The following is a 19,834-nucleotide window of genomic DNA, read 5'->3' as shown; positions in this document are numbered from 1 at the left end:
TGTACAGTAAAAGAAACTTTTCATAATGCAGTTCAATCAAAAAAGATGTGTGGATATCCACTCTAAAAAGAGTATATATTTTTCCTTCAACTTCTTTTCGGTTTTGTACCATCCAATTTTCCACCCAGAATATTGCATGCACTGTATAATCCAGCTACTCTGCACATTCACCTCTTTAAATCAGGTCTTTTTTAAATGACCATATTGCTTTAATATTGAAAAACAAAACATAAAACCCAGGTGTATTTTAAAGTCATCAGAAGGTACTCTAGCAAAGCCAGCTGTTGGAAAAAAAAAAACCTGTTCACACATATATTCTAATGAGTGGGTCCTTACCCTCAAGCAGCTAAGGTCGGTTCGTTTTGACAAGCCACAGAAGGGGCCAGGGCACCTCCTGTCCAGCACTGTAGACCCGACTTCCCCTGTTGAGGGAGAGAAGGCAGTTTCAGTAGTGCTTCTGGCCAGGATGGTAGGAAATCCTGTTCTTGGCAGAAACAACTAGGAGGAAAAGAAGAGCTTTCATTAGAAGTGAAGAGGAAATCATTGTTCTTTCAGAGCTTTTCTGGAAGAGCTTTTTTGCTTCTTATTTTGCCTATCTGGCTTCTCCTCAGCATCTAACCTTGAACCATAATATGAAACTCACCTAAAATTGCCCATGGGACTAATCTCTTCTGATAGAGCCAAAGGCTCACCCACGCTGTTCTTTAGGATGGATTGAAAACAGAGACTAAAGTTGATTTCTAAACTATTTGTAAGTGAATATCTAGATGCATGTATCATTCTCCCTCGTCTTAAATATTCTCTACAAATGTTTGGTCATCAGTAATCATTTGCTAAAGTTTTCTGTATTTGAAACCAGTGGTTTTGTTTCCCATTCCTCTGAAGCAAAAAGAAGACTTACTGTTGGTCCATAGCAAAGATGGAAAGAATAAGGAGTATATTTTTAAAATCCTCCTTCCTTACCTCCTGGGAGAATGAGAACTTGACCCATGTCATATTTAAGCACACACCTAGGCCTTCACGGCAGAAAGAGCAGCCGCCGAACGGACGAGGTGCCTGCAGAGGTGAGCTGGGTACAGTGAGAGACACCACGGGCTGCGCGCTCTGTGCGGAAGGACAGTGGTTTTCCAAGTTTCCAATTGGAGCTTCAGTCCAGAAGCATTTCCGAGATACTTGTAAAACACAACAAAAATGAATAGAAAAAGCAAAGACATTCATACAACATGGAAACCCAAACTCTAGAACATAACTACTCTGTCGAATTGCCGTGAACCTTTCTGAGCACAGCCTCCCCGTTTCAGAACGGATCTTGGGGCGGACCACCGACATAGAGCTTGAGGGGTAAGGCCGCAGACCATGAAATTCCGGGGGAGATGATCTTGTTTGGCCTCAGGAGGAGGAAATGCCTGTGAGGGGGGCTGTCCTGCAGCTGTTGAACTAGAGCTCAGGACTATCAGCTCAACTAACCAAAGCAGAATTCGTAGGGAGAAAAATTGAGTTGTCTAATTCCCTTATGGACTAGTTCGTTGACTTTGCTCTTGCCCTGTTGTCCAAATAGGACTTTTTATTCCCCAGAGCTTGTTCTACAGGGAGCAGGTACATCGGTTGTTGAAGAACGTGGCCGGTCATTGTGTTGTAACTGCCACTGAAAGAGGTGGGGCCCGCTGAGAGCAGGGGCGCTGGACTCGGTACTAATCCCTAAGCTTCTGGTGGGATTCGCTTCGCAGGTATCATCCCTTGGAATGCCGTCCCGGGAAGGATGTGCGGCTCGGCCCTGGAGAACATCTGCCACACCAGTGAGGTAAGCCCCGCCCCCTGCACGGGCTCCTACCTGACCGCGGGGCAGCAGAGGCTGAGCGAAGGGCTTCTCCTAGGGACAGAGAGCGGGCGCTCTGCCTCCGTTCTTGACCTAGAACGTGGCCCTGGCCCAGCCCGCTGAGCGAGGAGCCTGCGCCAGCAGAGCGCTTTCTCCTTCTCTCTCGGCAGTAATTCGAGAGTGACCCCAGCCCTGCAGATCTGAACATACATGCAGACTCTTCTCTCTCACCTTCAGATAGCTTTTCAAAGTAGGACACCTGTCACAGAACCAAGGCAAATTGTCATAGAGAAGACGGCCCTGAATTTGTATACAAGCAAATTTTTATACATTGGCACTTGGGCTCACGTTTCCAGACGGAGTTGCTGCTGTTTCTTGTTCATCCTTAATTGGCAATAAATCCTGACACACTAGGGTTTAAAATCTCTCTGCCCTAGAATAGGCTTTAGGCAGTGGTTTATAGCTGTTTGTTTACAAAAGCAAGTTCTCCAATGCACGTGCAGAAGCTTGCATATTCAAGAGAATCCTGACGTGCTTTTGGAAGCCGCGAGCGACCGAGATCAGCAGGGCCCGCCTACCTGGCTGCTGGCCGTGTCTATCCAGGCTCGGGGCGCAGGCACGCTGGAGCAGTTATCCTATCCTGACGCCGGGGCCCAGCCCCTGCTACTCCGATGTAACTGGTCTGGGGGGGGTCCAGCCTGGGCCGCAGGTGATTCCAGCAGGTGCCCAGCCCTAGAGGAGAAAGAGGGAGCTGCGCCCGGACCGGTGGAGGCCATTTCCTTCCACATCAAATGCTAACGTTGGTGCCCTGTTCTTTCCTAGTTCTACATGTCCTATCACCTGTTCATCGTGGCCTGTGCCGGAGCTGGCGCCACCGTCATTGCCTTGGTGAGTACAGGCCCCAGGACGGGCCCAGTGCAGTCCCCCCCCTCCCCTGCAGTCACTATAGTAACAGATTTGCCTTCCAGCCAACAAGCCGGGGACTCGACCTTGGTTCAGTTTCCCCTGTGTAAACTTACTTACCCCATGTCTAGATTGCAGGAAGTACGAGGTGGTGGACTTGGCATCCATGGTAGGTGATGCAGTTTGGATTCTGTGGAAAGAATCAGTTTGCTTCTGGTTAAAGCCATCTTCTTGAGGGTATATTGCCGATTCATGAACAGCACTGACACGCAAAGCTGAATGAAGTTTTTTAACACACGTGTTTTCTCCGTAAGGCCCCTCGCAGCCTTCCTGCACTTAGGGACACTAGACAGCCCTTCGGCACGCCAGTGAGGGAACGTGTAAAGAGCGAAGTCACAGAAATGCAAACTACATGGCACCAAATAGATTCTGAAAAGGACGCTTGGTTACAGCCTGAGAGTTGCCACAAGGCGGCAGAGTGGTGCCTTGGTTGCCTCAGCTTTCCCCCCACTCTGCATGTCCGAATGGCCGTGGCAGTGCCATGAGTGAGTCCTGACCTGGGAGTTACAGAGAAGTTTTAGCACGAAGGCAAATTCACAGATAGGGAGGCTGCAACCACACAGGTGTATGTTTGTGTGTGTATAACACTTGAGAGGGCTGGGCTTGTGGTGTCAAGAAATCTAAGACTCGTAGAGAGGAGGGGAAATCTCCCGTGCTCGGAAATGAGTCCTTCCCAGTTTTTCCAACCTTGACGTCATCCCTTCCCATTCCAATCCGGGAAAGAACCACCTGCTACCTCACAGGGGTGGGGCTGACCTGTTCTCTTCGCTGAGCAACAGGCAGGCAGAGCTGCTGAGTGGGCAGTGTGGGAAAGAACGAAGGGAAACAGGGCTCTTACCCTCATCTTTCTCACGCTGCTCACCCAGCTCTCTCTGTTATTTTTTAAATACATCCAGTCTTTTTCATAAACATATTGAGGGGAGAGCAGAGGACTTACTTATACGTGAAATGCCAAATATGAACTTTTGTGTGTGCCAGCTATGAAAAAATCTTCTCTTGCGATTATAAATAAATGGGAAAAAAAGAAACACACCGTAGGCTCTGAGCTGGCGCTCATCCCACCCGAGTTTAGAAGCGTCGGGGCGCCGGCCCTCATTGCCTGTATCTTACTGTCCTGTTCTGTTCTGTTCTCTTCCACCAGCTGATCTACATGATGGCTACTACATATAACTATGCGGTTTTGAAGTTTAAGAGTCGGGAAGATTGCTGCACTAAGTTCTAAATTGCATAAGGCCAATAACGAGCTTTAGAGAGCTATACCTGGTAGCATGAAGTATCACTGACCCCCAGACTAAAGCAGAGCCTAGGTTGCTGCAGTTTTGTTATAGTCATTTGTAAATCGCTTTAGTCAACTCATTGTGCATGGTAGATTAGTGAAATGACTTACCGTACATGAACTACAAAATAATGAGATCTGGCTATTTCCACCTTTTGGAAAGGATTCAGTTATGTACTGACATGGGTGAGCAGCCACTGCAAAACTGAACTGAGAGATACTACTGCTCAAAGGTTCAGGATTAAAACTTTGGAATACCTGCATTTTCCGTTATTTTTGCTTGTTTGATAACCAATTTCAGTGATGAAAACAAGCGCTGAAGATGAAATGGAGGAGAACCGTTTTCATCTGGATTTGATCTTGTCAGACTCTGGAAAATATTTTACAAATAGAGTCTGAGTTTGATTACAACATTATTTTAACTTTGATTACAACAGTTTCTTTACGATTACAGGGCTCACTACCAAATAAATGCCCCTCAAATAAGCCGACGAAAACTTGAAGAAAAAGAGCCCATTTGTTAGCTCTGAAAAGAGGATTTGTATGTAGTTTCATTTTCACACAACACCATCATTCCTTTCAGAGCCCCCAGAATTGACTGATAACCTCAAAGTGTTGGGTTTGGGTGAGTAGTAACTGATTCCTCATAGCCACTTCTCAAGCTGCACGTAAGATTTTAAGGGGGAGAGGAATTGTGCTTGGATCGGAAAGTCTCAAATATGTCGAGAAGGAAATAATATAAGGAACTTGAGATGTAGGTGTTGCGGGAAAGATGAGGAAAATAAGTGGGAAAGAAAGAAGTGTCTGCCACATCAACTGTCAAGAATGGTACTAAAGATTCTGACGTTTTGTGAAATGAAATCATGGCAGGTACGAAGTGAAAACTGTAGTTTCACCACCAACAATGTGTTAACACAGAGACTGCATGCTTTGCTTATAGTTCTTCATTTTTACATGTTAAATATGTAGTTTTATATTATTTACTCAAAATAAACATTGTTCACACTTTCAGGCCTTTGGGGGAATTATTTTTATCCACAGATAGCTAGCTAGGAAAGCAAGATCTTTGCACAACACTGATTCTAAAATAACCACACAGCGTGTTTCTGAATTTCTGCCTTAACGTTCCCCTCGAAATGGTTAAAAAGCACCCTGTCGTATTTCACTTTTGCCTTTTCTTAACAGTAACTTTGGCCATTTTTTCCCAGTTCATTATGTTTGTGTGTGTACTAACTTTCCTTCAGCCTCTTAATATGAAGCGTCTTAGCAGAGCAGGCGCTCAGCCTCCGACGCCTCTGAGAGCAGAAGGAGTATTAATACGGAATAACCGCCTCTCCCTTTTTCCAGTACAGAGCGTCTAATCTACCTCGCAGCTCGCTTTGCCTTCTCCCATGCTCACTGGCCATCATGCTCACCCTTCTTTTCCAGATCCACTTCCTCATGATACTGTCTTCTAACTGGGCTTACTTAAAGGATGCAAGCAAAATGCAGGCTTACCAGGATATCAAAGCAAAGGAAGAACAGGAACTGCAAGATATCCAGTCTCGGTCAAAAGAACAACTCAATTCTTACACATAAATGTTTGCCAGAGGGTCTCAGCCGACGAATTTACAGCTCTGACAAATCATCAGACAGCTGCTCTGCAGTACAGATGTGTACCCCACCAAACAAACTCATGTAGAAGTCCAAACAAAAACACTTCACTGTCTGTCTCAAGCTGCTGGGATGTATTTCTAGGAAAACCTTCCAGTAGGTAAATCTTTTTTCTTTAGAACAGATATTGGAGGTTTCATGGGAGCCATTTTAAAAGGCAACACTTTGACAAAATGAGTGTTCATCCGTTTGAAAATCTCTGGCATGTTCACAATCCTACCAAGCCAGACCAGGGGTATGATGTATTCTCACAGCCTATCTATCTATCTATCTATCTTGATAGGGACCATGCCATACCAGCATCAGGGGGTGTGACCACAGATTCACTTAGGCCGTCCGTTCTCAGATCAGTGTATCTAAAATAGGAGGTAAAGTGGAATTGACGTGAAGTTCCACTTCTGACAGACAGCTGACATTTATGAAGCTGGGGCTCAAAGATAAAGTGATTCTTACAATTGACCTTTTTTTTAAAAAATAGCTGACCTCCCCGCCTGCGGGACATATTCATTTCCTGATCCAATCAGAAATCTTTTTTTCCCAAGAATGTTAAAATGAGCCCATTATAATAATTAATTCTGCTACACCGACCATGGAAGAAGCTGGATTTCAACTGACAAACTTTCCAGAATCAATTTTATAACAGATTTCATTTTAATAAAGTGACCCAGTTGTCCTCATTCTTCTTGAGAAATGTCAGCTCTGCCTTAATGAGTATTTATTTGCTTTAAATTTCTAAGAACTTACACCAGGCAACCCCAAATCCTTCATAGAATTTTGTAACGCAAATGTTTTTCTTAATGGAGAAGTGTTACCTTATTAAAATGACCACCACTCAAAACCGTTTTTTACATGGTCTGAATAGCGAGTTTACAGTTTCATACCGACTATCTAAAACCGAATTACCAACAGACCACAGACCTCCTACTTTTATAGACTTGAATACTGAAGTAATTTCAATTAGGGTTGGTATTTATTTCACTTTTTCTTATCTAAATCTTAGTTTCCTGGAATAATAAAGTTCAATGTTCAGCAAAAAACAAAACCACAAAAACCCCACAAAAACAACAACAACAACAACAAAAACCAACTGCTTGAGTTTTAAGCCATCTTCGAAAGAAACTTGCCTTCTAAATCATTGTGTTTCAGAACATTAAGTGACTATAGGTATCGAGTATTAGTGATGGTAAACTTTGTGTTGTTCTTTATGAAATGATACATATAACTGTTGGGTGCATCAGTGCTTTTTAAAGGGGGCTGCATAATATAGGGTTAACTATGTATATTCATGTTAAGAATTACCTTGTGGTTTGGCTGTTTCCTGGATTTTAAAACATATCCATGTGCAGAAATGTGTTAAAATGAAAGGAAGCATACCTTTAGCAGATGCTATTAAAATTGAACATCAAGTATAATAGTTCATTTGGATTCTTTTTGTTGGTGGTGTTAATGCCTAAAAAATGCCTATTGGGATCTTAACTTTTTTTTTTTCTTCTTTTTTATTGGGAGACATTCTCTTCTGTGTAGAACAGTTGTTCCAGAATAGCTTGGTGTTTTGTTTTCCTGTTGCATGACAGACTTTTAAATATTCTTTCCCGCAGTGGAGGTGCTGTTTTGAGTCCAGTGTTCTAGAAGAGGCAGTGTCTAAAGCCTAATTTTACTTTTCTAATTCTGGTAGCCATTACCAGGAATTTTTGAAAGTTTTGTTTAAGTAGTCTAATATTTTTTATGTAAAGAGCATTAAATTTTGCTATGTATACATTTTTGTAACCTAACAAACAGTGAATCAATATTTTCTATCAGTGCCAAGGGCTTCCTGTAGTTCTATTCAAGTGTTACAATAAATATTTGTAGATAATAGTCAGTACTTGTGTATGCTTATTTTAAAGATCTATTTAGGTGGCAATAGCTGTGGATGTATTAAGAGAAATGAAATAAAAATTATAGCTTCATTCACTTGCCTTTTTACCATACATAAATACTGTCCTCCTCTGTCCTCGGTATGGTGTCATTTTTAAACAGTGTGCATAATCAAGATTCCACCTTTGTAATGGAGATCAAGTTTCTAACTGCTACATGCTTCATTTCTGACGGAAACCTCTTTTAAAGCAAGAGCAATTGGAGAAACCACCGTAACCCAACTGGGCTGTATTTTACATTCAGTGCCACTAACACTTTAGTATATAATTTTTCTGACTAGCGTCCTACTTGGTTATGGGATTAACACCAAGCTTTAAGTAAGTTTGGGGAAAGTGGAAACAATGAGGAACCTTCATAAAGGTCCGTGTCCCACTGGCTGTTTTGCAAACCCAAGATATAGACGTCTACTCAACAGCAGGGTCCTCCTGTGGACAGCACAGGGAACTCTACTCACTATTTTGTAATAAACTGTAAGGGGAAAGAGTCTGAAGAAGAGTACATATACATAGATATGTATAACTAAATCAATTTGCTGTACACCTGAAACACAGCACTGTAGATCAACTGTACTTCTTCAATTAAAAAACTCTACTGAGAGAACAACTATTTAGGTCAAACAGCCATTCGCTGAAGCAACAGAGCTAAATTTCTTACTTAGTATTTCATTTTATCATCTCTTTACTTACTTACCTGTCAGCATGATGATACATTTGGACTTTTCGCAGCTGACCTTCCTTAGTAACGACCGGCTTTTGTCACTATTGACACACTGACGTTTCTAACTGAGGGGCTGCCTCCGGCTCATCGCCCTTCATTCACGCTCAGCAGGAGACCCATCAGGAGCCCAAGCAGTACGCTGTTGGGCACACTGCTTAATACCTTCTGTTTATGGGGCATTGTGTGCAGTTATGAAGTTACGGAAGATCACATGCACTATCTTAATTACTGACAGCAATCCTGCCACAAAATATAGCAACCCCCAGAGGGTGAAGTAGAGACTTTTCCATTTCTCTAGTTATACCTTGTGCAACTTGATGTTTCAGAAATGAAAAATCAAGTCAGAATTATATAGGAGAGACCTACTCATGTAAACACCAACAAGCAAAATACTTTAAGTTCATTAAAAAGTGACGACCGAAGTTTCCACAATAACAAACAGTTTTGAAAAAAGTCCTTTTAGGGCTTTCTAATACTATTATAGTCCTAATCCAGGCAAACCTCAGACGCTCTGGGTTCAGTTCCAGACCACTGCAATACAGCGACTATCACAGAGTAACATGAATTTTTTGGTTTCCCAGTGCATATAAAAGTGAGGTTTACACTATACTGTGTAGTCTATTAGCATGTGCGTAACATTATGTCTCAAAAAACAATATACGTACCTTAATTAAGAGAGACTTCATTGCCGAAAATGCTATCCATCATCTGAGACTTCAGCGAGTGGTAATCTTTTTGCTAGTGGAGGGTTTGAAATATTGTTAGACTTACCAAAATGTGACACAGATACACAATGTGAGCAAATGCCCGTTGGAAAATTAGCACCAACAGATTTGCTCGACACAGGCTTGCCACAGACCTTCAATTTGTAAAAATCATAGTATCTGTGACACGCGATAAAGCAAAGCACAATAAAATGAGGCCTGCCTGCATTAAGATTTAAAAGAGGCGATCCGCTTTGTTATTACTTATCTTTTCCTAAATGGTGTCAGCTTTTGCCAGCTAGTGCTAATTTATTCTTGGGAGTTTGTGAAAAATTACAGATTTAAGGTACGTTTTCAAAATGCGTATTAGGATGAGTAAAACTACAGAAAGTTTTAAGGAAAGAAAAATACAAATAGAGGTCAGTCAGGTTTGGCAAAGAACGTTCTTTGTCTAAACTGCCCCTCAATCTTCCTGTTTTGATATTTAAACGTTATCGTACCTACCTGGGGAAGACTTAAACAGACCCCGTTCAGGGGGTCTTGCAGAGGCAGGAGCAGGCAGCCTGCAGGGGAGTGGCTCCCATTTCAAAAGCTGTACTCACAGGCATCCGAGATGATACAGCCATCTGAAATGCTACATAAAGAGATGACTTGCCTTTCTTTAAACAGACTCCAACCTCATATGGAGTGTTAAGATGACTACTTAGGCTTATATGTGGAATCTAAAAACAAAGGGTACCAATGAACTTATTTACGAAACAGAAGTGGAGTCACAGAGATTGGTGACTGTAAGTTTGTCTTCTAAGGGGAAAGGTTGGGGGGAGGGATAAATTAGGAGCTTGGGATTAACAGATACACACTACTACACATAAAATAGGTAACTAATAAGGACCTACTGTATAGCACAGGGAACTCTACTCAATACTCTGTCATGGCCTATCTGGGAAAAGAATCTAAAAGAAAAAAAACCAGTGGATATATGTATATGTATAACTGATTCACTTTGCTGTATACCTGAAACTAACAACATTGTAAATCAACTACGCTCTAATAAAAGTTAAAAAAAAAAATACTACTACTTAGAATTTAAGTTGACTGACAGAAAAACAAAATGAAGCTACGAAACCCCAAGCTAGAAAACTGAAAGAAAACAATAAATTATTTAGACAAGGGCTTTGAAAATATAAGCTGGGGGGAAAAGTGAGTAATACTAGAAAGTGTTAAAAAGTTATCTGACAAGGGCTTCCCTGGTGGCGCAGTGGTTAAGAATCCGCCTGCCAACGCAGGGGACACACGTTTGAGCCCTGGTCCGGGAAGATCCCACATGCCGCGGAGCAACTAAGCCCATGAGCCACAACTACTGAGCCTGCGCTCTAGAGCCCGTGAGCCACAACTACTGAAGCCCGTGCACCTAGAGCCCGTGCTCCACAACAAGAGAAGCCACAATGACAAGCCCACAGGCCACAAAGAAGAGTAGCCCCTGCTCGCCACAACTAGAGAAAACCTGCCGGCAGCAACGAAGACCCAATGCAGCCAAAAATAAATACATTAAAAAAAAAAAGTTATCTGAGGGTTTAGGTCTAAGACAGTGACCTAGGAGGCTGCTGAACTCCCCCTCCTCCCATGGACACACCGAATATACCACCGCACACAGAGCAAGTTTTTCTGAAAGAAAGAAAGAAAACTAGCTGAGCTACTCTTACACATCTAGCAAACAAGAAAATACCCACATCAAAACAGGCAGGAAAGGCTCAGACATACTCTCACCATAAACCCTAACTCTGGCACACCACCATACACTCAGGTGGGCACCCCCAACTCCAAAGTGCTCCCTGAAGAGCAAAGGGTTTGGACCCCACATCTAGCACCCCAGCACCCCAACTTTTAAGACTTCCACCTAAGAAATGCCCCACCCCCCGCCAAACACCTAGTTTTGGGACTTGTGTCCAAGAAACCCACAAGACTATAACAGAGTTCTTAGCCAGCTCTAGAGGACTCACCAACTCCTAGTCTTTCCCTAAAAAGGCTCTATTTGCAGGTATTAAAAGCTGTTGCCTGACAGCCAGGCTTATTTAGCACACATCTAGAGGCTGACTGCCATCCTCCCCAGAGACCAAGAAAGCCACTGGATACCTCCTCTGCCTACCCCCTCTAGCCTGCTCCAAATCACCAGTATCTCCCAGGAAGGAGCTGGTACACACAGCTGTGCTCCAGCTTCAGCAGCTGCCGCCCGAGGGACAGATACCCAGATTGTCTGGCTCTGATGCCCAATAGGGCTTGCATTTACAAGTCCTACAGGACTGTAGCAAACAAAGCAACACTTCTTAACAGGCACAGGAGCACCCCCTGCAGCTATACACCCAGGCCAAGTGCAGAGGGAGCAGGCAAAAACCCCTATCTCCCAGATTACGCCAAAAGGGCCTAACTACACACTTCCCCAGCTGCCATCTGAGGGTTCAGCTTCCAATCAACCTGCATCTAGGTGCTGACTGTGATCCTCCCCACTGGGACACTGACCAGTCTTAACACACCCTCAACTACCAAGAAGCACCAAGAACAAAGGCAGCTTGGATTGTTACAAAGGTTTGAGATGCAACCAAAAGCTTGGGCTGGGCTGATCAATAAAGTTCATCTCCTGCATGAGACCACTCTGTCAAGCCTGGGAGAGGTGGCTGTTTTATCTAATGCACAGACAGTCAAGGAAAATGAAGAAACAATGGACTATATTCCAAACAAAAGATCAAGATAAAACTCCAGAAACAGACCTTAATGAAATGGAAATAAGTGACTTACCTGAGAGTTCAAAGTAACAGTCCTACAGATGCTCACCGAGGTCGGGAGAACAATGCATGAACAAAGTGAGAATTTCAACAAATACCTAAAAGCACCAAACACATCACATAGCTGAAGAATACAATTACTGAAAAATTCAACAGAGGGCCTCAACGGCAGACTAGATTAAACCAAAGGATAAGCAAACTTGGAGACAGGTCACTGGCATTTATCCAGTCAGAGGAGCAAATAGAAAAAAGAATGAAAAAGAACGAAGATAACTTAAGGGACTTACAGGACACCATCAAGTGAGCCAATTATACACATTATAGAGGTCAATGACGGAGATGAGAGAGGGGCAGGAAGTTTATTGAAAGAAATAATGGCTGAAAACTTCCCTAACATGGGGAAAGAAACATCCAGATCCGCAAAGTCCAGAGAGTTCAAAAAAAAGATGAATCCAAAGAGACACACACAGAGACACATTAATTTTGAATTGTCAAAAGCTAAAGACAAGAATCTGAAAAACAGCAAGAGAAAAACAACTTGTTACATGTAAGGGAATACTCATAAGACTATCAGCAGCAACTGTGCAGGCCAGAAGAGAATGAAATGACATATTCAAACTGCTCAAAGAGAAAAATTTCCAATCAAGGATACTATACCCAGCAAAGCTGTGCTTCACAACTGAAAGAGAGAGAGTTTTCCAGACAAGCAAAGGCTGAAGGGAGTTCATCACCACCAGAGCAGTCTTACAAGAAATGTTAAAGGAAGTTCTTCAAGCTAAAATGAAAAGATGCTAATTAGTGATGGGAAAACATATCAAAGTATTGATATAAAACTCACTGGTAAAGGTAAATATATAGTTAAATTCAAAATACTCTAATGTTGTTATAGTGGTGGGTAAATCACTTGTAACTCTAGCATTAAGGTTAAAAGACAAAAGGGTTGAAAATAACTATATAATAATTTGTTAATGGATACATGATGTAAGAAAGATATAAATTCTGACATCAAAAACAAAATGGAGGGAGTGTATAAATGTAGAGCTTTTGTATATGTTCAAAATTAAGTTATCAGCTTAAAATAGACTGTTATAAATATGTTTTATGTAATTCCCAGGGTAACCACAAAGCAAAAACCTATAACAGATACACAAAATAAATCTAAGCATAACACTACAGAACATCATCAAATCACAAAGGAAGAAAACAAGAGAGGAAAAAACAAAGGAATTACAAAACAATCAGAAAACAATAAAATGGCAAAAGTAAGTCCATACCTATCCATAATTACTTTAAATGTAAACAGACTCAGTTCTCAGATTAAAAAACACAGAGTGAAATGAATCACTTTTCTGTACACTTGAAACTAACACAACATTGTAAATTAACTCTACTTCAATTAAAAAAAAAAAAAGACACTGGCTGAATGGATAAAAAAAAACCATGACCCACAAATATGCTGCCCAAAAGAGACTCACTTTAGCTTTAAGGACAAACCAGATTGAAAGTAAAGGGAAGAGACAACCAGCAGTTGAGTGAGCAGGACGCATTGGGATGGCAGGGCGGATGCTCGTGGCCGGACCCGATCCTCACGGTGCACATTTCTCCGCTCAGGGCCGCAGACTGTGGACTGGCGCCCTGGAAATATTTTTTTCCAATGTCCCTTGGCAGGGTCTGACTGCCAGGGAGGGGGCAGATTCCTCCCTCCCCAGCATGCGTCCTGGCCCATGCTTGGCTGGTTCCGGGGACTGGAATTCGTTTCCAAGTTTCACCGTAGGCCAGCCTCAGCCAGTGCAAGTACATTGAGAAATTTTCGCCATCATCTTCAGTCAATATCACACCCTTTGTGCATGCATGAAGAAAGTTTCCCTTTTCTCCCCTCGCTGCCGCCACAACAAAGGAACATCCATAAATGAGACAAAAAAAAAAAAAATGCAGTAATACTGAAAAATTTTTTTTAAAAGGGAAGGGAGGTAGGGACTTCCCTGGTGGTCCAGTGGTTAAGACTCCATGCTCTCAATGCAGGGGGCCTGGGTTCGATCCCTGGTCAGGGAACTAGATCCGATATGCTGCAACTAAAGATCCCTCATGCCACAACAAAGATCCCGCACACAGCAATGAAGATCCCGTGTGCCACAACTAAGACCCGGTGCAGCCAAATAAATAAATATTAAAAAATAAAATTAAGAAGTGAAGGGAGGGAAAAAAATATTCCATGCAAATAGAAGCCAAAGGAAAGCAGAGGTAGCTATACTTTTATTGGATAAAGTAGACTTTAAGCCAAAGACTGTAACAATAGACAAAGAAGGTCATTATGTAATGATATAGAGGTCAGTTCACCAAAAGAATATAACATTTGTAAATATTTATGTACCCAACATAAGAGCACCTAAATATATAAAGCAAATATCAACTGATTAGGGAATTCCCTCGTGGTCCAATGGTTAGGACGTGGTGCTTCCACTGCTGAAGGCCCAGGTTCCATACCTGGTTGGGGTCCTAAGATCCCATAAGCCGCATGGTGCAGCCAAAAAACATGTATTATATATATATTAACTACATACATACATATATATACACACACACATATATATATACACACACACAGACCTGAAGGGAGAATTGGATCGCAATACAATAACAATAGGGGGCTTCAATACCCCACTTTCAACAATGGATACATAATCCAGACAGAAAGTCAGTAAGGAAACACTGGATGAAATAACATGTTGGACCAAATGGACTTAATAGATATTTAGAGAACATTCCATCCAACAGGAGCAAAATACACATTCTTCTCAAGCATACGTGAAATAGTCTCTAGAACAGATCATATGTTAGGCCACAACACAAGTCTTAACCAATTTAAGAGGACTGAAATCATATACCAAGCATCTTTTCCAACTACGATGGTATGACACTAAAAATGGATTATGAGAAGAAAACTGGAAAATTCAAAAATACATGAAAATTAAACAACATGCTCCTGAACAACATATGGATTGAAAAATAAAGCAAGAGAAATCAAAAAGCTTCTTGAGACAAATGAAAATGGAAACACAATATACCAAAACTTATGGGATGCAGCAAAAGCAATTCTAGTAGGGCAGTTCAGAGCAATAAACGTCTACATTAAGAAACGAGAAAGATGTCAAATACCCAACCTAACTTTACACCTCAAGGAACTAGAAAAAGAACTAAGCCCAAAGTTAGCAAAAGGAAGAAAATAAAGATCAGAGTGCAAATAAATGAAATAGAAACTAAAAAAACAATAGAAAAGACCAATGAAACTAAGAACTGGTTTTTAAAAACAAAACTGACAAGCCAAAAAAAAGAGAGGACTCAGAATTATAAATGAAAGAGGAGACATTACAACTGACACCACACAAATACACAGGATCATAAGAGATGGCAGTGAACAATTAAATGCCAACAGACTGGACAACCTAGCAGAAATGGATAAATTCCTAGAAACATACAACCTTCCAAGACTGAATCATGAAGAAATAGAAAATTTGGAGATACCAATTACTAGTAAGGAGACTGAATCAGTAATCAGAAATCTCCCAACAAAAAAAAGATCAGACGGATTCACTGGTGAATTCTACTAAACATTTAAAGAGTTAACTCCAATTCTTCTCAAATTCCTCTAAAAAATAGAAGAGGAGGGAACACTTCCAAACTCATTTTATAAGTCTAGCATTAACCCAAGACACAAATCAGACAAAGACACTGTAAGAAAATTACAGGTCAATACGCTTGATGAACATAGATGCAAAAATCCTCAACAAAACATTAGCAAACAGAATTCAAGAGGACTTTAAAAAGATCACACACCATGATCAAATGAGATTTAGTCTAGGGATGCAAGGATGGTTCAAAATGGGCAGGTCAATCAATGCAAAACACTACCTTAACAAAATGAAGGATAAAAATAACATGACTGTCACATTAGATGACACAATTCCACATCCTTTCATGATAAAAAAAACTCTCGACAAACTGAGTATAGAGGGAATGTGCCACAACATAATAAAAGCTACATATGACAGACAAGCCCACAGGTACCATCATTCTCAACAGTGAGAAGCTGAAAGCTGTTCCTCTAAGATCAGGAACAAGATAAGGATGTGTACTCTTCGCCACTTTATTCAACATAGTACTTGAAGACCTAGCCAGAGCAATTAGGCAATGAATATTAACAATGAACTATCAGAAAGAGAAATTAAGTGAACATACCATTTACAATTACATCAAAAAGAGTAAAACAAGCTCATGCAGCTCAATATTAAACAACCCAATCCAAAAATGGGCAGAAGACCTAAATAGACATTTCTCCAAAGAAGACATACAGATGGCCAAGAGGCACATGAAAAGATGCCCAACATCACTAATTATTAGAGAAATGCAAATCAAAACTACAGTGAGGTATCACCTCACACCGGTTAGAATGGGCAGCATCAGAAAATCTACAAACAACAAATGCTGGAGAGGGTGTGGAGAAAAGGGAACACTCTTGCACTGTTGGTGGGAATGTAAATTGATACAGCCACTATGGAGAACAGTATGGAGGTTCCTTAAAAAAACTAAAAATAGAATTACCATATGACCCAGCAATTCCACTACTGGGCATATACCCAGAGAAAACCATAATTCAAAAAGACACATGCACCCCAATGTTCATTGCAGCACTATTTACAATAGCCAGGTCATGGAACTAACCTAAATGCCCATCGAAAGATGAATGGATTAAGAGGATGTGGTACATACATACAATGGAATATTACTCAGCCATAAAAAGGAACAAAATTGAGTCATTAGTTGAGACGTGGATGGATCTAAAGACTGTCATACAGAGTGAAGTAAGTCAGAAAGAGAAAAACAAATATCGTATATTAACACATGTATGTGGAAACTAGAAAAATGGTACAGATGAACCGGTTTGCAAGGCAGAAATAGAGACAAAGATGTAGAGAACAAACGTATGGACCCAAGGGGGGAAAGTGGGGGGGGAGGGGGGGGTTGGTGGTGGTGGGATGAATTAGGAGATTGGGATTGACATATATGCACTAATATGTATAAAACAGATAACTAATAAGAACCTGCTGTATAATAAATAAATTTTGAAAAAAGACTAAAACACTTAGAAATAAATTTAACCAAGGAGATCAAAGATCTGTACACTGAAAACTATAAGACACTGATGAAAGAAACCAAAGACAATATAAATAAATGGAAAGATATTCCATGCTCATGGATTGGAAGAATATTGTTAAAGTGTCCATTCTCCCCAAAGCAATCTACAGATTTAATGCAATCCCTATGAAAATTCGAAAGGCATTTTTCACAGAAATAGAAAAAACAATGCTATACTTAGTAATTGTAAATTACACCACAAAATAAAATAAAACCCCATATAGGTCAGGCAATTTTAAGAAAAAACACAGTTGGAAGCATCATTCTTCCTGACCTCAAGCTATACAACAAAGCTATAGTCATCAAAACAGTATGCTATTGGCATAAAAACAGACATATAGATCAATGGAACAGAATACAGAGCCCAGAAATAAACCCATGTATATATGGTCAACTGATTTCTAACAAAGGAGCCAAGACTATATAAGAGGGAAAAAATAGCCTCATCAATAAGTGGTGTTGGGAAAATTGTATAGGTGAGTGCAAAAGAATGAAACTTGACCCCTATCTTACACCATACACAAAAGTCAACTCCAAACGGATTAAGGACTTGAACATAAGACCTGAAACCATAAAATTCCCAGAGGAAAACATAGGGGATAAACATTGGTCTTGATGATGATTTTCTTTATTTTTGCTTTTTGTATCTAATCAAACAAGTGAGACTACATTAATTAAAAAGCTTCTGCACAGCAAATAATCAGCAAAATGAAAAGGTAATTTACAGAATGGGAGAAAATATTTGCAAACCATGTTTCTGATAAAGGGATAATATCCCAAATATATAAAGAACTCATACAACTCAATAGCAAAAAAAAACAACAACAAGCCATTCAACTAAAAAATGGGCAGAGGAACTAAATGGACAATTTCTCCAGAGACAACATACGAGTGGCTAACAGGTACATGAAAAGGTGCTCAACTTAACTAATCATCAGGGCAATGCAAATCCAAACCACAATGAGATGTCACCTTATACGTGTTTAAATAGCTATCATCAAAAAGATAAGCGATAACAAGTGTTGAGGATGTGGAAAAAAGGGGATCCTTGTGCACCGCTGGTGGGAATGTAAATTGGTACAGCCACTATGAAAACACTACAGAGTTACCTCAAAAAATTAAAAATGGAACTACCATATGATCTAGCAACTCCACTTCCGGGTAAAGGAAATGAAAACACGATCTTGAAGAGATATCTGCATTGCTATGTTCATTGCAGCATTATTCACAACAGCCAAGATAGGAAACGACCTGAGCATCCATCAAAGGTTGAATGAATAAAGAAAATGTGGTATACATACCCACAATGGAATATTATTCAGCCATGAGAAAAAAGGAAATTCTGCCATTTGCACCAGCATGGCTGGACCTTGAGGGCATTATGTTAAGTGACACAAGGTAGACAAAGACAAGTTCTGTATGACCTTATACGTGGAATCTAAAAAAGCTGAACTCGTAGAAACAGACAAAAATGGTGGTTACCAAGGGCTGGGGGTGGGGAAGAGGAGATGTTGGTCTAAGAGCAAAAACTTGCAGTTGGAAGATGAGTAAGTTCAGGGGATCTAATGTACAGCAGGGTGATTATAGTTCATACTGTATCATATGCTTGAAAGTTGCTGAGAGTAGATCTTAAATATTGTCACCAAGTGGTAATTATGTGGCATGATGCAGGTGTTAATGCTATGGTGTTTATCAGTTTGCAATATAAGTATATCAAATCAACATGTTCCATACCTTAAACTCACACAATGTGATACGTCCATTATATCTCAAAGCTGGAAGGAAAAAAACAAAGTTATCTGAGGTGCTGTTGAAAGGCAAGATGCAAGTTCTTGGTGGCGATGAGGCTCAATGTACGATGGGCTAAGTGTAATAATGAACGATGCCTGGACAACTTATTTCTTCACACTATTTTCAAAGGTATACTTTAAATGAAAAATTCCTTAGAAGCCTAAGGAATAATAAACACCCCCAAATCTCCTTCACGCTTTGTTATGGAACTTAACGGCCAAACAAGTTTCGCCGGCAACAACAATTGAGCCCAGTCTGTATACGTAAAGAGAAAGGAATCCTCTAGGGTTTTACTGGGCAGACAGACCCAGACCAACACTGCCTGTGCTAGATGCTGGGTGACCACCGGTTAGCACTGAAAGTCTCACGTCCTGGAAAACCCCTAAGGCCAGGCACCCTCAGAGGAGTTCTGTGTGCACTTTTTGGTGACTATACTGGCAGTGTCATTAAAGAACTTTTCCGAGACGCTCCCACGTGCAAGCAAGACGCTGGGCTGAGAGCTGCACGGGTACAAAGATGAAGGGGAAAGCGAGCAAATGAGTCCCCTCTTCCCTTTGTGGAAGTTATGCTGGTGTTGCATTTGAGTGCAGTTTCCTAGATTTGGGCGATGTGTAGTTTCTAAAGATCATTCTGGAGAGGGACATCCGATGGGTGACCCACTGAAAGTCCTGGGATGTCTTCCAGAGGAAGGAACACAGCTGAAACTTCCAAAATGCAGGCCTAGAACTTGACCAATAAGGTAAGTTTTCAAGTAGACATAACCTAAGACAAAAATGGAAAAAAAACCATAGCAGCTCATTTCAGTGTAATGAAGGGCCTAAGAATGAGACATGCTGAAGAGGTGTCCCTTTTTTTTTTTTTGAATGTATTTTATTTTTTATACAGCAGGGTCCTATTAGTTATCTGTTTTATACATATTAGTGTATATACGTCAATCCCAATCTCCCAATTCATCCCACCCCCCCCACAGAGATGTCACTTAACTTAGCTTATTTTTCATTTATACACTACAGTACCAAATAGA

At 40.9% G+C, this 19,834-nt stretch overlaps 2 protein-coding genes across 7 annotated transcripts in view; one reads left to right on the top strand and one right to left on the bottom strand.

Annotated features, from left to right (window-relative positions):
• Window positions 1-7,569, top strand: part of GPM6B (glycoprotein M6B) — a 191,065-nt gene extending 183,496 nt beyond the window's left edge. For 4 of the 6 annotated variants that reach the window (XM_082375835.1, XM_082375839.1, XM_082375836.1 and 1 more), the window contains 3 exons: window positions 1,728-1,801; window positions 2,639-2,704; window positions 5,484-7,569. In XM_082375835.1, coding sequence (XP_082231961.1) covers window positions 1,728-1,801; window positions 2,639-2,704; window positions 5,484-5,633 — 290 coding nt within the window. In that variant the 3' untranslated portion in view covers window positions 5,634-7,569. Of the gene's footprint in view, window positions 1-1,727; window positions 1,802-2,638; window positions 2,705-3,920; window positions 5,067-5,483 lie in introns of those variants that run through there. The other 2 variants (XM_082375837.1, XM_082375840.1) reach the window with 1 other exon arrangement.
• LOC309619934 (uncharacterized protein) lies at window positions 357-19,775 on the bottom strand. Its single transcript, XM_082375921.1, has 5 exons — window positions 9,008-19,775; window positions 2,840-2,909; window positions 1,832-2,075; window positions 1,011-1,172; window positions 357-498 (listed from the first exon to the last, which is right to left on the bottom strand). The coding sequence occupies exons 2-5, from the start codon at window positions 2,885-2,887 to the stop codon at window positions 446-448; spliced, it is 507 nt and encodes a 168-aa protein (XP_082232047.1). The 5' UTR covers window positions 2,888-2,909; window positions 9,008-19,775; the 3' UTR covers window positions 357-445.
• Window positions 19,776-19,834: the final 59 nt, after the last annotated feature.

This window comes from Balaenoptera borealis (assembly GCF_965194805.1).
Source record: "Balaenoptera borealis genome assembly, chromosome: X".
Taxonomy (NCBI): domain Eukaryota; kingdom Metazoa; phylum Chordata; class Mammalia; order Artiodactyla; family Balaenopteridae; genus Balaenoptera; species Balaenoptera borealis.
Note: the sequence above shows the minus strand (reverse complement) of the source record. Positions and strands in the feature narration are given on the sequence as shown.